General features: G+C 40.4%; 1 protein-coding gene across 1 annotated transcript; it reads left to right on the top strand.

Moving 5' to 3' along the window:
* Positions 1 to 2,469: 2,469 nt before the first annotated feature.
* Positions 2,470 to 10,480, top strand: KRT20 (keratin 20). The gene is made up of 9 exons (XM_056126553.1): positions 2,470 to 2,871; positions 4,554 to 4,636; positions 6,510 to 6,666; positions 7,177 to 7,338; positions 7,455 to 7,580; positions 8,668 to 8,888; positions 8,985 to 9,036; positions 9,936 to 9,990; positions 10,383 to 10,480. Exons 1-9 carry the CDS (start codon positions 2,470 to 2,472, stop codon positions 10,478 to 10,480), a joined length of 1,356 nt encoding a protein of 451 aa, XP_055982528.1.
* The last annotated feature ends 6,209 nt before the right edge of the window (positions 10,481 to 16,689 follow it).

The raw sequence follows: 16,689 nt of genomic DNA, 5'->3' as shown, positions 1-16,689 counted from the left end.
GAGTTTACAGGAGTTGAACAGGAGAGATTTTTGGGCCCTTGGTGAAGGGAAATAAGTACTTTGGTGGTGAATGATATGTTGAAATGATGTCTCCATGAAACTATTTTGAATGGTACTGTAAGCCATTCATAAATATTCATAAATAGCCATCAATAAATATTTTTAAGAGTTGTACTAGCAGTTAAGAAGCAAGCTTACTCTCATTAGCATATTCTGAGAAAAATGACCAGATAGTTTCACTCCTATATGGAATACAAACCACCAAGATGAGTAAACTGGGGAAACTGTGCTGAGAGCCATCCCTGCGGGTCAATCTTGACCACGTGCCCCCACCCCCAGCTTCATCAGTTGTGGCTTTTGAGGCCCTTAAGCAACATGGGGATAGCCCTGGTGGCCTGGTATGGAAGGACCCAAGTTGCAATACATCCTCGGGCCCTTACAACCACCTGAATAGCAGGAGAGAAGAGCTGGGAGATAATCTGGGTCCCCTGATCCTTGCTTGGGAGCCCCCCAAAATAAAACAATTTAAAAAATACCACTCTAAATTTTTGACAACGTGGAAGGCACTTGAGGATATTATGCCGAGTGAAATTAGTCCAGCAGGGAAAGACAAATACTGCGTGTGAGGTCACTTATGTGTACAACTTTGGAAAACAGCAAAAGCAAAATAAACAAACAAAAAAAACCTGAAACAGATACAGTATGAAAGGAGTTATTAGGGGCTGTGGAGTGAAGAAAATATGAAGTTGGTAAAAAGAGACAAACATTAAGATCTGGTAGCTGGAGAGATGGTAGAGTGGGCAGAGCAAGGAGGGTGGCCTGGGTTCCATTCCTGATACCCTATATGGTCCCTAAAGCCCCACCAGGAGTGACCCCTGAACACAGACCCAGATGTTCACCCTGAGCATCACTGGGTATGGCCAAAAAACCCAAACAACTAACCAACAAACAAACAAACAAAAAAAACCCCTTTACGTTCTTTTGAGACTTAGAGGATATTAAAATGTGATATTAAAATGTGCTAACACCGCACCAGGCTGTTTCACTCAGGGTGCCCCTCACAGGGGTAGCGTGTGAGAGCCCTTCCTGCCCCAAGGGACCCAGCCCCCGGCACCAAAATCCTCCATAACTCAAGTGCTGCCTTGCTCAAGGCCACTCCCCACATGCTTGGGCCGAACCTCACACACTAGTCGACCTATTCCTGAACTGTGAATGTGGCCACGAGAAACATCATAAGACACACCCTACCCATTCTCCAAGAGTACCACACCACATTCGATGGGGTTCAAATAGTAGGCAACCAATTATAGAGGGAAATATATATATACATATATATGTACATATATATATATTTACAGATATATGCCAAAGTTCACAAGGCTCAACCTTTAACAACATGTTAGTAATATCTTATAGAAGGTCTTAATGTCCCCTGCCAAAATAGAACAATCTTCACACTCTTTTCTCTATGGATACTTTTATATAGAATTTTCAGCAGTTTTTCATAACAAACAATACAAAATATATATATTATTTCCGTTCTGCTTTAGGACAGGGATTGAGGTTTGAGATGGAAACATCCCAAATATGGTGGTGGAAAGGTATAACGGTGGTGGGGTTGGTATTTGAATATTGCCACTGTCACTGTCCTCCCGTTGTTCATCAATTTGCTCGAGCGGGTCCTGTAACACTGTGAGACTTGTCACTGTGTTTAGCATATCGAATACATCTCGGGAAGCTTGCCAGGCTTTGCTATGTTGGCGAGATACTCTCGGTAGCTTGCTGGGCTCTACGAGAGGGGTGGAGGAATTGAAATCCGGTAGGCCGTGTTGGCGGCATGCAAGGCAAACCCCCTACCTACTGTGCTATCGCTCCAGCCCATTTGAATATTAAATGTAATCAAATATTGTGCCCTATATTATAAAATAAAAAATGTTTAAAAAATAAAATAAAATGTGGTAACACTGTATTTTACAATTGAAATTTACTGAGAGTAGAACATAAATTCTTGCCCCCCCCATCCCAAATAAAACAGCGTTTCCTCAGGTTATCCCTTATTGCCAATGCGACTATTCCGAATCCAAATCTAAATTATTCATGCAAATAATCTCAATGTCTATAGGAGGATGGGAAAGAAAATATCTGCTTAAGGGAGGTGCACACAGTGAGAGAAAGAATACAGCCTCCTGTTTCCTATTGTTACCCCGTCTAAAAAAAGAAGTCAAAAGAAAATTGCCTCTGAGAAAGGCCTCTAGTGGTAATTTCTGAAGCATGATAAAAAGCATTTGCTGTCTAAAGTGTGAGTATCAACCCAGAAGGCAGGGTGCACTGCTGGCTTCCTGGGGTGAAAAGTCAGCAGAGGAGGAGTCAGCTGATGCACCTTATAAAGAGCTGTTCAGTTACCAACCAGAACAGCCTCTGCACCCCTCATTCTGTAGCTCCTGGCGTGTTCTCGAGCCTAGAGCACCAATGGAGAACACACGCCAGCTGCGAAGGCATCTGAGCTCTTCCTCGGAGGAACCTGCTATCGCGGCCAGCATGGTTGGGGACGCACTGAAAAAAGGACAGCGCATCGGGCTGGCACGCAGCGTCTATGGGGGTGCTGGAGGCCACAACACTCGCATCTCCGTTGCCCGTTACGTGGGGGGCCCCAAGAACGTCCTCGGAGGAGAGCTGTTTACTGGCAATGAGAAGGCGGCCATGCAGAACCTCAATGACCGGCTGGCAAGTTACCTGGAAAAGGTGCGGTCGCTGGAACAGTCTAACGCCTCCCTGGAACTGAAGGTTAAGCAGTGGTACGAAGCCAACTCGTCCAGCAGTCCCCGGGACTACAGTGCCTACTACAAGCAAATCGAAGACCTGCGCAAACAGGTGAGGCCTCATACCTACCTTTCCTCTCCCTCTTGGAAGGGTCTTACCACCTGCCCAACTTGTAATGGTCTTATCACCTACATGCTTGGCGCAGATTTATTGCAATCATAAATGCACTACTCCCATGTCATTCAATACAGATGTACTCTGTTTTATCCATTATGTGTGTGTGTGTGAGGGGGAAGGAGACTTTGATCTGAGGTGATGATTTTTATATGACCCAAAGAATTTTTGTTGCTTTAAAATTCTTGCCTAATCAAAGAAAGTTCCCTTTTGTTTTCATTTCTACTTCAATATTCATATTCCATTAAGACAACAGCCAACTATTACTGATATATATTTTATTGTACTGTATTAGACATCAGTAACAATGATGGGTCTCATTCTCCTAACCCTGAAAGAGCCTTGAATATGACACTTTAAAAAAAAAAATCTCAGGGCTAGGACGAAGGAGATGTTACTGGGGCCTGCTCGAGGCAATCGACAAACAACAGGATGGTCGTGATCGTGATCGTATTAGACATCAGTGAAGTTTGGTTTTAATTCTAAGGGCCATATCTTTGGGACTCCTGGAACAATGGGGACTATGAGGCAAAAGTGTTTAAATTGTCCTTCCTGCCAACAAGTCACTTTTTTCCAGCCTCCCACTAAAATATTTAAAGTTAGTCAGGCATTCTGCCCTCCCTGACTCATGATTCATGTTGTTTTCTAATTTACTTTTTATCAACCCAAAAATACAGAGGCATGGGCATTATTCCCATTTATCTGCGCCAAACTGGTATTATAGGCAGTTCTCTCTAAGGCTGAATCTGCTGATAGAGACATATTCATGTTCGGATGATCTTGGTACATCATAGGGAACTCACCCATTGACAACAAGAAATCCATTGGATCAAGATTTATCCAACCTGAGATCCCTAGAGTTTGACTAATTCCCACCAGATGGGATCCATTCAATTAGTCAATACTGAGTACATACTAACAAGGTGCTAGTCCAGTATTGGAAAATAGGAAAATGATCATGGACAAAGGTTGAGTGGTAATTGCTTCCGAGGAGGGTTGTATAGGCTAATGAGAGATCAGGTGGTGTCACCAGTTCTGTTTTGAGAAAACCAATGAAAGTTGGGTTCCTTAAGGCAATGATGTCTAAGTTGAGACAGGAGGAAATAATTACCAAATGAGAGAGGTAAAGAAAAATATAAAGACAAGACACTCAATATGGTTTAACAGGTCAAGTTGAAGTAAATTCTTTAGCACAGCGGGTAGGGCGTTCGCCTTACAAGCGGCCAACATGGCCGACCCGAGTTCAATTCTTCCGCCCCTCTCGGAGAGCCCGGCAAGCTACCGAGAGTATTCGATATGCCAGACACAGTAACAACAAAGTCTCCAATGGAGACGTTACTGGGCCTGCTCGAGCAAATCGATGATCAACGGGAGGGCCCACAAGAAAGCTAACCAAACCCCAAAGGAAACTAAACCCTAAGTAGATACTAACAAAATTAGTGTTGCATTTTATACTTTGTTATGCTAAATAACCATCTCATTCTTCTTCCTTTTGTTTCCATGTGGAAATTTTTGAAATGGAAATCATCCTTGATAAACTAGCAGCCATATCTGAAGGTAAATCCAAGCCTCAGAAAGCCCTGTCCCATTGAAAATGTCCTTTCTCCTGTGTTTTTCAGATTAAAGATGCTGAAATAGACAGAGCCCGGTGTGTTCTGAAAATCGATAATGCTAGGCTGGCTCTTGAAGATTTCAGAATAAAGTAAGTTCTTTCATGCCAATGGCCAAACTTCCTGAAAAGGGGAATTTCTATTAGTGGTCCATCAAATGTGTGTCAGGTTCACCAATGGTTGGTAAAGGAAGTCATGATATATTCTCAGAATCACAGAATGTAGAGAAACTCTCTGATCTAGACCAGAACTCAATGCTCAACTTCTCTCTCCCACAATCATAAGACTGGTATCCATCTGAAAATGTCTCTACTACTGCTCTCCTTAGCTCTGGTTGCTATAAAGGGGTTGTGGTTTTTCTGAGGAGGGGGGTGGAGGCAGGGAGCGGACAGAGCATACCTGGTGGTGCTCTGAGTTTAATCTTGGCTCTGTGCTCAGGGATCATTCTTGGTGGGACTTAGAGGATCAGATGGGATACTAGGGCTCGAACCTGGGCTGGCAACATGCAAGACAAGCATCTTTCCCACTACGCTATCTCTCCACTATCTCTCCTAGAAAGTTTTCTACCTTTTCACCTTTGAACCAAACTCTGCCCTTTGGAGCAATCACAAAGCAATTGACAACTCCCTTCTGTATCAGAGTCCCTCTGTTATCTACTGAGAGTTGTATGTCTGCCTTTACTAATTCTCCAGCAGGGTCATCCAGTTTCCTTCCAGTGCCTGCAAGTGTGTGACCTGAATTCTGTGGATGGCTCTTGATGATTCCTAGTTATTCAGTGATTATTTTACAGATCTAGAAAGATTGTAAAAGCCGTTCCAAATGGATTCACTCTCTTGCAGTGCTCTCCCACTTGTAGTGCTGCTGCTCTTGAACTTCTACACTAAAACTTTGTCCTCCTGAAATGTGTGCATTGGCACTGCAAAGTCCTTTGTGGTTTGGAAAGGAAGTATGTTAATGCTACAGGAATCAAAAAGAAGAAAATGGTAAAATAGTTCTGAAGATGAAAGTGGTTAAAGTTCCTTTATTCCAAGTCAGCATGAAGATTCCATTGCATAATCATTTTTTAAACTTTGCTGCTTGATAAAAACATCTAAGACTCTAGAGGAGACATTTTAAGACAATTTACTTTGCTTGCGTTGATGGAGAAAAAAATAAAAATAAATTTATTATGTGCATTCATTAAGTAAATCTAACTAACCACTATTACACATGCTGAGAACCATTTGCCAACACTGTAATTAAAAAGAATATTTTTTATTTTCTTCTGAATATCCTAGAATTTAGGAGTTTTAAAAGTATGTTTCAGATAACTTTTTTTCCAACCAATCTCTCCAAAGCACTATGAAACAATTTGTCTGAGTCTTTGGTTCTCAGAAACCTTTTTGTAAAAAATTTTATTAGTGAAATGTCATGGGGTACAGTTGTAGACTTAGAAACTTTCATGCTTGGGTTTCAGTTATATAATGATCAAGTACCCATTCCTCCACCAGTGCCCATTCTCCACCACCAATAATCCAAGTAACCCTCCCACTCACTCCCACCCCATCACCCCAACCCGGCCTGGCCTCTGTAGCAGGGTATTCCCTTTTGCTCTCTCTTTCCTTTAGGGTGTTGTGGTTTGCAATAGAGGTATTGAGCAGTGATCGTATTTGGTCTATAGTCTACTTTCAGCATGCCTCTCCCATCCCAAGCAGATCCTCCAAACACCCTTTACTTGGTGTTCTCTTTTCTATTTGAGCTGCCTTTTCCCCCAGCATGTGCTTCTGGCTTTCAAACCGTGAAGCAAATCTCCTGATACTTATCTCAATTAGTCTTGGCTGTTCAGAAACACTTTTGAACTAGAGAAAGATGGATACAATATATATTGACATAAATCTCCTATGCTCCGTAGAAGTGTCTCATTTTTGTAAAATGTTCTCTTCTTTAATTCTAAAGGAGACATTATCTCTACTTATTAATTCCCAGGTATGAGACTGAGAGGTCAATGTGTATTTCTGTGGAAACTGATGTTCAAGGCCTGTCTAAGGTCTTTGATGATCTAACACTCCGTAAAACAGACCTGGAGGTGCAGATTGAAGAAATTACTAAAGACCTCGCTCTCCTCAAAAAAGAACATGAAGAGGTGAAGCAATATTCATAAAGGGTATTGGGAATGATGGAACAATTAGAGTAATAGTTATAAGGTTGTAAGCCACAATTTCTTCTTGGGTTGGGGAGATTCTCAAGCAGTACTCAAAGGAGCCAGGGGCTACTTCTAGTAAAACTAAGTCTACCTGGCTCAGAATATTCTGTATTCAGATCCAGTAACACCACACTGCACTGGGTTGGAGGCACCAGGACCACCAGTGTTAAGACTGGGAATGTGATTGAACTCCAATTCTTGCCCATACAAGCCATGCTTCCCTGACTCCTGAGCTATCTCCTGTGCCCCCCCTAATTTTTTTGTTTATAATGTTGCTTTTGACTAAGAGCAATCCCTGGACCAGAACAAGCTCAATCTAAGTTACTTAGCTTTTATTTTTTTATTCATTCTCAATGAAAGGAGGCCTAAGATTTAGTCTGTCTTTTCTGCCCAACCTCATCTGCAATGTGCTTTAAACTAAATAGTAATCAGGATTTCCAATTTTCATAGGAAGTGGGAGCCCTACGTGGTCAGATGAACAAATCTGTCACAGTAGAGGTGGACGCTGCTCCAGGCAAGAACCTTGGTGCTATCATGAATGAAATGAGGCAGAAATATGAAGCCATGGCTCAGGAGAACCTGAAGAAGGCCAAAGAACAGTTTGATTTGCAGGTAAAGCATTTCAAAAGGGTTAGCAAATGGGTAGATGATATGCTTCAAAAAAAGAGATCACTCATATCTTTCTTTCCTGTCTGCCTTATTTATTTCTCTACTTTGGGGAACTTCAGATTGGCAGTCTGCAGCAAGAAGTAACATTGAGCACGGAGGAGCTAAAAGAAGCTGAGAGTCAAGTCAAGGTGTTAAAACAAACCTACCAGACCAGCGAGATAGAACTCCGGTCCCTTTTGAACATGGTAAGGCACCTTGAACAGTGAGTTCTCAATGAAGTATGAGCTTGCTAAGTTACTGTGCTAGAGCTTATGGTTCTGCAAAAAAGAATCACTTCCCTTGCAAAGCTGGAAAGAAGACAAACCAAACGATTGATGATAATTAAAAGACAGTAACAAATAAAGCCAGTGGCTCAGGATGCTGAGGGAGAACTAGATCTGGGAATGTCAGGGGCAAAGTGGCAGTTAGCTACATCAGAAAAAAAATGAGGTAGAATTTGAATGACAAAGAGAAGTAAAGGCATCCCAAGTAAGCTATTCGGTCAGTTCATACTAAATTTTGCTATACTCACACTCCCAAATTATAGGGGCCAATAATTATCTCACTCTTCATGGATTAGCACCTTCTCTGTTCCCTGAGACTTCAACATTAAGGATAAGGCTGAGGAAGGGGACATGGGGTCTGCTGGTGTTGTGGTAGAAAGATTAAGGCAATGCCTGCATCCAATGATAGCTCATAGAGGTGTGCCTCAGAAAATGACTCTGTCAGTTTTACCTGAGTCTCATAAGTAAAAGTAAAGGCCCTCCCGTTGATCATCGATTTGCTCGAGCGGGCCCAGTAACGTCTCCATTGGAGACTTTGTTGTTACTGTGTCTGGCATATCGAATACTCTCGGTAGCTTGCCAGGCTCTCCGAGAGTGGCGGAGGAATCGAACTCGGGTCGGCCATGTTGGCTGCGTGCAAGGCAGACGCCCTACCCGCTGTGCTATCGCTCCAGCCCTGAGACCTGAGATCTGAGTCTCATAAATCAGAAAAAGGCACATGATCAAACTTGGGATTGGACAGGATAAGGAGATTGCTTCTTTCCAAGGAGAGTCACCCTGAAGAGCAGGGAGAGGGGAGCAATATTGAGAACAATAATACAGTGAAACACACTAAGAAGCAAGAAACAAAAATCACAGAAACCCAGGAGTCAATAATAACCTAGCTGGTTACGTAGCTAAGCTGGCTAAAGAGAAGAGTGAGAATCAAGGTCGAACTATGCATGATGCTCACAATGACTAGTGCAGAAATTCTTCTCAAAAGAAACTAAAATTGATCCATCTCTTTCAGAAAGAATCTCTGGAGCAGACACTTGAGGACACCAACATGTGGTATGGCGAGCAATATGCTGCCATTCAGCTACAGCTAAATAGCCTAAAGCAACAGCTGATTAAAATTAAGAATGATTCAGAGCAACACATGAAAGAGTATGAAATTCTCCTGGACATAAAAACCAGGCTTGAGCAGGAAATTGCCACTTATCGTCGCCTTCTGGAAGGAGAAGAAATCAGGTAGGGGTCTTAGCATCGAGAGACACATGTCACTGTATGTGTGCTATATACTTGACTGTCCCCACGTTAAACCCTATCACTCATTCCCCACACCAGTACAATTCGAAGCATAGAAGAAATTGCATGTTTAAACAAACACAGACCAACGGCAAATATATCAAGAAGTAGATACACCCCAAATTTACCAAGTACAGCCTTCATACTTAAGGTTGCATGGCAGGACTAAGTTCAAAGATAATTGTACAGATAATGGAAGTTGTTCTTGCATTAAATTTTATAATCAATGCATCATTGAAAGATTGAAAGATTACCTCATAGAATCCTCATTGAGATACCCCGAATTGAACAACAGACCACAGAGATTTATGAGAAGCAGTGGGAAATAATTCCACAATTCCAGCATTGAGGAAGTGACTGGTTTCAGTACCACATCCAAGACAGTCAACAAGAAAATCCAAAACTTAATTCCTTTGTTTTATATATATATACACACAAAAAAAACACATTCATCACATGTTAAACAGAGGTGACAGTTTATATATTTTGTAAGTTAAAAAGTAATACACCTAGAAGAAAGAAATCCTACCACAGAATCAAACCGCACATCCCTCCAAACTGTAGTTTGAAACAAAAATAAAGGGCAGGAAAGTGCTTCGTTTCAAAAATTAAAATGCCACTTTTTTCTTTTTTTCTATTTCTTTTTCTTCTTTAAAAAAAAAACATCAGAACTAGAGAAATAGTTACAGAAGTTCATCCCATAGAAGAAAAAGGTAAGTGCTCTCATCTGAAAATTACTTTTTCTATAAGACAAAACGAATTCTCACTCAATATCACTCAGTAGTTTACCTCTTATTATTAGCCATGGGTGACAAACACAGGGAAATGATTACTATCCTGGAGATTCTAGAAATAAGACACATTCTATAGAGAAATCCTCCATGTGGGGAATTTGTCCCATTCCCTTAGACAGAATGATCATCTTGAGAACCTGACAAAGAAACATAAGATGAAAACATGCATTTTGCTTAATTTAATATTTCTGCTTAGGTTTACGGAGTGAAGATCGCTTGTAAATTTGGGGAGAATGAGACGTTGTCCACAAGTACCTATGAAATGGACTTAAGACCATATCATAAAGATGATAGGTTAAAGTTTCTTCTAAATGAAGAAAATACTGTAACACTGTAGCACTGTCTTCCCATTGTTCATCAATTTGCTCAAGTGGGCACCAGTAACATCTCCATTGTGAGGTTTGTTGTTACTGTTTTTGGCATATGAGTATGCCACAAGGAGCTTGCCAGGCTCCCCTTGAAATACACCCAAAAGGAAATACACACAAAACAATACACACAAAATGCCATGGGGAGCTTGCCAGGCTCCCCTGGAAATACATACAAAAGGAAATATGCACAAAACAATAACTTAAAGTTGACTTCTAGATTTGATCTGAACCATGCGTTTTGCTTAACTATTTATGTTGAAATCTGAATTCAGAGTTGAAGAAAACAAGGAAGATTAAGACAGTCGTGGAAGAAGTAGTGGACGGCAAGGTGGTATCATCTGAAGTCAGAGAGATGGAAGAAGACATGTGAACAATTCCCAGAAGGCAGTGCTGCCTTCACAAAAGTGACTTTGTAGTTGTTGGAAAGAAGGAAAACAATCCACAATTGAATAAAAATATTTTACTCAGAGGAACTGTAAATTGTCTGTTTTAATAAGAGTCACTGAGCACTGGGATGCTTAAAACCTCATTACTGCCATATTTACTATAAAACACATTAATTAGTAACTGCAGAGCACTTAATATAAATTAAGATTTCTGGAAATTACAACATATTTCAACTTCACAAGCAGAAGAGCCTAAATGAATTGCAAATCACCCCCTCCCTCTAGTTTTTCCTATTTCTGAATTGCAAAATATCCTTTTAGGGGCCCTTAAGTTTGGTTATTTTGTTCTGTTTGTTTGAGGGGGATACTCCCTGCTTATTGCTCAGGGGGGTGCCCCCAGTGGTTCCCCAGGGTAGAACCCAGTACTCCTGCATGGGAAGCATGAGCTCCAGCCAGTTGAACTATCTCCCCAGTCCACATTTCTTAACTGAGGCAATTTCTTGTCTAATTTTATTTAATTATCAGTATTGATACAACTCTGATTACTTTGCATTATGTCTGCTTTTGTCTTTCAATGTCTTTTAAAACTACACAGTTCTCTGAATAGTTTGAGTCAGATTCTAATCATACACACTGAGCAGAATTCAAATAAAACACCTTATCCTTGAAATGGGATGTATTTAAAACAGACTTGATTTGAATTGAAGGAAAATTAGTGAATCCTTCCTCAGGCCCTAGTGGTTCTCCTGATGTTAATAAACATCATTATACTGCACACATCAGAAGATATTCTCTTTTCTTGCGTGGTAGTGACTGTATGTTACAAAATATTTCTCACAATTGCTGACAACAGCTTTAATGAGATATAATTTATATACTAAAATTCATTCTTGGAAAGTATGCACTTCAGCGGGTTTTAGTATGTTCAAAGGATTATATCACCATGACTAGTCTCTCATTTTAGAATGTTTTTATCATACCACAAAAGAAACTCCATCATATTTTAATGCCTCAACATCATTATATTTCAATGGTACAGCAAAACCTCAAAACTCAAAAAATAAAAATATTATTAACCACACACCCCAACAATGCACCACTAATACAGTTCTCTCTTTACAAAATTTTCTAATATAAATCACTTAATCACTTAATCACTTAACTTCCCGTTAGTCGTCGATTTGCTCGAGCGGGCGCCAGTAACGTCTCCATTTGTCCCTGTCGCGTGCTAGTGTAGCCCAATGGTATCTCTTCGCTCCGGGAACATGGAGGGCCTCAAACCGATCGTTCATGATCTTGACAAAGAAGTCTGACCATCTGGTAGGTGGGCGGCCACGCGGTCTCTTGACATCCCGTGGAATCCAATCAGTAACAGCTCTAGTCCAACGGTCGTCTTTAAATCTCATTACGTGACCAGCCCATCTGATTTTCGACACCTTGGCATATGAGACAGCGTCCCTGATCCTTGATCGTCGACGGATGTCAGAACTCCGGATTCGTTCTCTCATTTGAGTGAAACGTGATATTCCAAGCATAGCTCTTTCTATTCTAATATAAATATTTCGTACAAATGGAACCTCCAATGTGTTCTTTGTGCAGAAATATTCTTAGTAACATTGTGCATAATATTACAAAAGTGGAAAAATCAGATGCCCACTGAGTGATAACAGATTAAAAAACTGGGCAGTATTCATTTAATGGACTGTTACTTGGCAATAAAAGGAACAAAGTATGTTCAGGTATGTGCTATCACATAGGTAATCTTGGAAAATACTATGCTAGGTGACCAAGGTACCTCAAAAAATTAGGCACTGTATTCTTACCCTTTTAATATTTCAGTGAGAAAAAGCTGCCTTACAAATGTTTATAGGAAAAACATTCATTTGTCCCTTCTCATTGTATTCTAGAAAGCAAATAACTTGGACTTAAAATTTGATAGAGGTTTGAAAAAAATAAAACTGGAATTTTGAGTGTGATCTGTGATTCACCTTAATACAATTATCATTTGAGGACCAGAGAGATGGTACAGGGGTTAAGACTCTTGCTTTGCCTGTGGATAATGCTGGTTTCATCCCAGCACTGCATGTGGCCCTCTGAGCACTCTCAGGAGTGATCCTTGAGCACAGAGCCATGAGTAACCCCTGAGCTCTTCTGGATGTGACCCAAAACAAACTCAAAAAGTGACCATTGATTGAGCACTAACTTTGAACCATCTATGATGTACTAGACATTTCATATCCATTTCTAATTTTATTTCACAGTAATCTTATGAAGAAGAAGTTGTTAGGTTAAATCATATGAGCTGGTCAGCATTGCAATTATGTTCTTAAATTTCAAAAATAGCAATTTCATAAAAACAATTATGAACTTCTGGACTATGAGACCATTCCGATCACTATAAGGAAAGGCAGGAGATTGAGGAAGTTGGAGGACAGTAAGTCAATAGAAAAAGGATGTATGTGTCGATTTTCAATAATGCACACCTGAAACCTATTCACTGTCATAAGATAATGATACCTTGAGGGGCAGGGGGAAGTTGTATTTTTATTTCATTTTCTTTGGGGGCCACATTTGGCAGTGCCCAGGGTTTACTCCCAATTCTGTACTCAGAGCTCATGCCTTGTGGGGTTCTGGGGGCCAAAGCCAGGTCATCCACGTACAAGGTAAGCAACCTATCTATCTACCATACTAGTTCTCTAGCCCAGTACTTCAATTATTTAAAAGAGGGGAGGGCAGAGTCCCAGACAAGGGGAAAACTAGCAATTTCATATGACTTAACCTATTAATGTCACCCTTATTTAATGAAGAAGACAATGAGGATTATTTATAAATGTGAGATAAATTCTCACCCTTGTGGAGCAAGGCTGATCCTCAAGACTAAATGGTCATGATGCTCTTTCAAAATAACCACACGACAAACTCAACCAAAAAATTATGTCCCAGTTACTTATCCTTACTCATTCTATTATTTTCTGTCATTTTTATAAGCTAGCCACATACAAGACCTCATTGCCACAATTATCCAGATAAAAAGACTTGATTCCACACAACTTTTGTCAGAAAATTTATTTTTACATATTCTTCCAAGACCCACTAGTTAGCACCTTGCTTTTAAAGATGTTAAGAAATTTTTGCAGTGAATTCTTTTTCCCTCGGGTCGGCCATGTTGGCTGCGTGCAAGGCAAACGCCCTACCCGTTGTGCTATCGGAGAGCCCTGCCTGCTATCGGAGAGCCTATCAAAACAAAATCCAAAATAACCTGAAGCCTTATGCAAATAACCAAAGACTGTGAGTCTGATGTATAATAATCCTACAGGAAATCAATTTGAAATTCACTGGCAAGGAACTCTGTCCTAAGGCAATGATGACTTTGTGACAAGAGTTAGGGTTATTATTTTTAATCTACTTCCAATCATAAAAATGAGGGTTAATCCTTGCTTTTGCTATGCTTTTTCCTCTAGGTCGATGAGATTATACAGGGAACCAGATGGTTAGACCCCTTGCTCTGCCAATTAGTAATTGTGTGAAGTGAGGAGATTATCTCCCTAGCTATCAACACCTCTTAAATATGCTAAGAAATAGAACAGCATGCCCCTATTGATAGCATATTATATATTTAGAATATGGTCCTAAGAAAAGTAATTATTGGTATGGAATATCACAAGGGTGGGCCGAGGTGGTGCCATATAACCTGGATGACCTGGGCTCTCAACCTAGATGACAAAATAATCTAAATGACTGGATTATCTAAATCTAAATAATCATTTATATTATTTAATCTAATATTGTTTATTAAATAATATTATTAATTAAATCATGTTAATATTAAATTTAGTAAATAATATTAAAAGGTAAGGTAAAGGCCCTCCCGTTGATCATCGATTTGCTCAAGCGGGCCCAGTAACGTCTCCATTGGAGACTTTGTTGTTACTGTGTCTGGCATATCGAATATTCTCGGTAGCTTGCCGGGCTCTCCGAGAGGGGCGGAGGAATCGAACTTGGGTCGGCCATGTTGGCTGCGTGTAAAGCGAACGCCCTACCCGCTGTGCTATTGCTCCCGTCTGAGGCCACTGGATAGTCACATTTGGGCCCCCAGTGACGAAACACACAGGACCTCACGGGATTAGGGTGGAGCCGGGCTTGTCCTCCTCACCCCAACGAGACCCCAAGTCATCGCCCACGAATAGCCTCTCTGGCTCCTGATCAAGCTGCTTAACAGCCATGATCCCAGAGACTCAGAAACAAATATTAATTATTAAATAATCTAGATAATCGAAATAATTGAAATCTAAATGTTCAGATAACCATCTTAACATCCTTACCCCTGTTCTACTGACCAATTGTCTCTTTAAAACTCAATAAAGAAATGCTCACCTGGCCCCCATAAAAAAGTATGAAAGAGGAAAGGTCTCTGTTTTTCTCTAGAATCCTGCTTTATAAAACCCCTTCCATAACCTGGGAGCTCCCCTGCTTTCTCTTCCCTCCTCTTAACTAAATTCGACCAGTTGATCTCCAATCCCTTGTTTTCAGTGTTGGCTGTGTGAGGACAAGGACCTGAACTCCTGCACTCTCTGTCATACTATAAATCTAGAGACAACTGTAGTCCTTGAGTAAAGGTTTAACATTAATTTTTTTAACTTTAAATATTTTCAAAGCAATACTATAACCCTAACAAAAATTCTAACCTTCACTTACCCTAATGGTAAACCCCACCCTATCCCTGATTTAAGTTCACTCCAGCTAGACCAAAACCAATTACCCTCAATTTTACAATTGCCCTAAATACTGATTTTTAACTCTGAACATAGCCAAACCTAACTCCTATCCATTGACAAAACCTCAACCTAATCCTAGCGCTAATGCTCCTCTTTGTCCCAATCTGTAATAGGCTGACCATAAACTAGGCTTAAGCCTACCAGTTAGCTTAAGTTTTAACAATCCCCATATATCCAAGTTTCCTTTCCAAGATTGGACATAAAGAATTCTATGCTCTAAACCTACATAGCTCTAAAACCCCTTAGGTTAAACCTAACTGTAACCTTAACCCTATACTACTAGGCCTAGGCCTGATACTACAAATTAGAATAAGTAGAAAAGTCATCCTATATGATGCATTGGGGTTTTTTTTACCTTAAACAATCCCAAGGAAACACTGTACTCCTGTTGTTCATCGATTTGCTCGAGAGGGCCCAGTAACATCTCCATTGTAAGACTTGTTGTTACTGTGTTTGGCATATCGAATATGTCACGGGTAGCTTGCCAGGCTTTGGCGTGCGGGCGCGATACTCTCGGTAGCTTGCCAGGCTCTCCAAGAAGGGCAGAGGAATCGAACTCGGGTTGACCATGTTGGCCACATGCAGGCAAACGCCCGACCGCTTTGCTATCGCTCCAGCCAAGTAATATCCCAAAGTAATACCAAAATCCTATCGCTCGAGCCCTAAGTAAAATCCCAAACTAATACCAAAATCCTATCAAATATTCTAACCCTACTACTATCCTTCATACTAACCCTAACTCTACACCAAATTTTACCTTATCCTAGCACAGGCCTAAATGGGCCAATTAGCCTCAGTTTTATAATTGCCTTAAATATAACATTGATTTTCAACTCTGAATATGGCCAGACCTAACCCCTAATTCTTTTATAAAACTATCTAAAAACCCTATTAAGATCTAAAGTTCATTCCATTTATAAATTTATACTAAACTTACTCTACCGAGAGTATTTGATATGCCAGACACAGTAACAACAAAGTCTCCAATGGAGACGTTACTGGGCCCGCTCGAGCAAATCGACGATCAACGGGAGGGCCTTTACCTTTACCTTTTAAACTTACTCTAACTTTGGCCTAACCATACCAGGTAGCTTAAGATTAACACTATCTCTATATCTAATTTTATTGCCAACATTGGACAACTTGAGACCCATCCCTGTATTAACCTAACCCAAAATGTGATCAAAGCCTACAATTATCCTAAAATTGACAAAAGCAAAAGCCCTAAACATAAAATATTGATTTTTAACTCTGAAGTTAGTCGAACCTAACCCCTAATCCTTTTGCATAACCGAACTTTAACTCAACCCTTACAATGCCCATCCTTTTCCTAACCCTAGGCTAACCTTATCCTAAGTTATGCATAAACCTGCCAGATAGTCTAAATTAAACAATCATCCTAAACTACCATTTTTAAG

The sequence above is a fragment of the Sorex fumeus genome, unplaced genomic scaffold, assembly GCF_029834395.1.
Source record: "Sorex fumeus unplaced genomic scaffold, SorFum_2.1 ptg000063l, whole genome shotgun sequence".
In the NCBI taxonomy this organism is placed as follows: domain Eukaryota; kingdom Metazoa; phylum Chordata; class Mammalia; order Eulipotyphla; family Soricidae; genus Sorex; species Sorex fumeus.
This window is presented reverse-complemented; position numbering and strand designations above follow the sequence as displayed.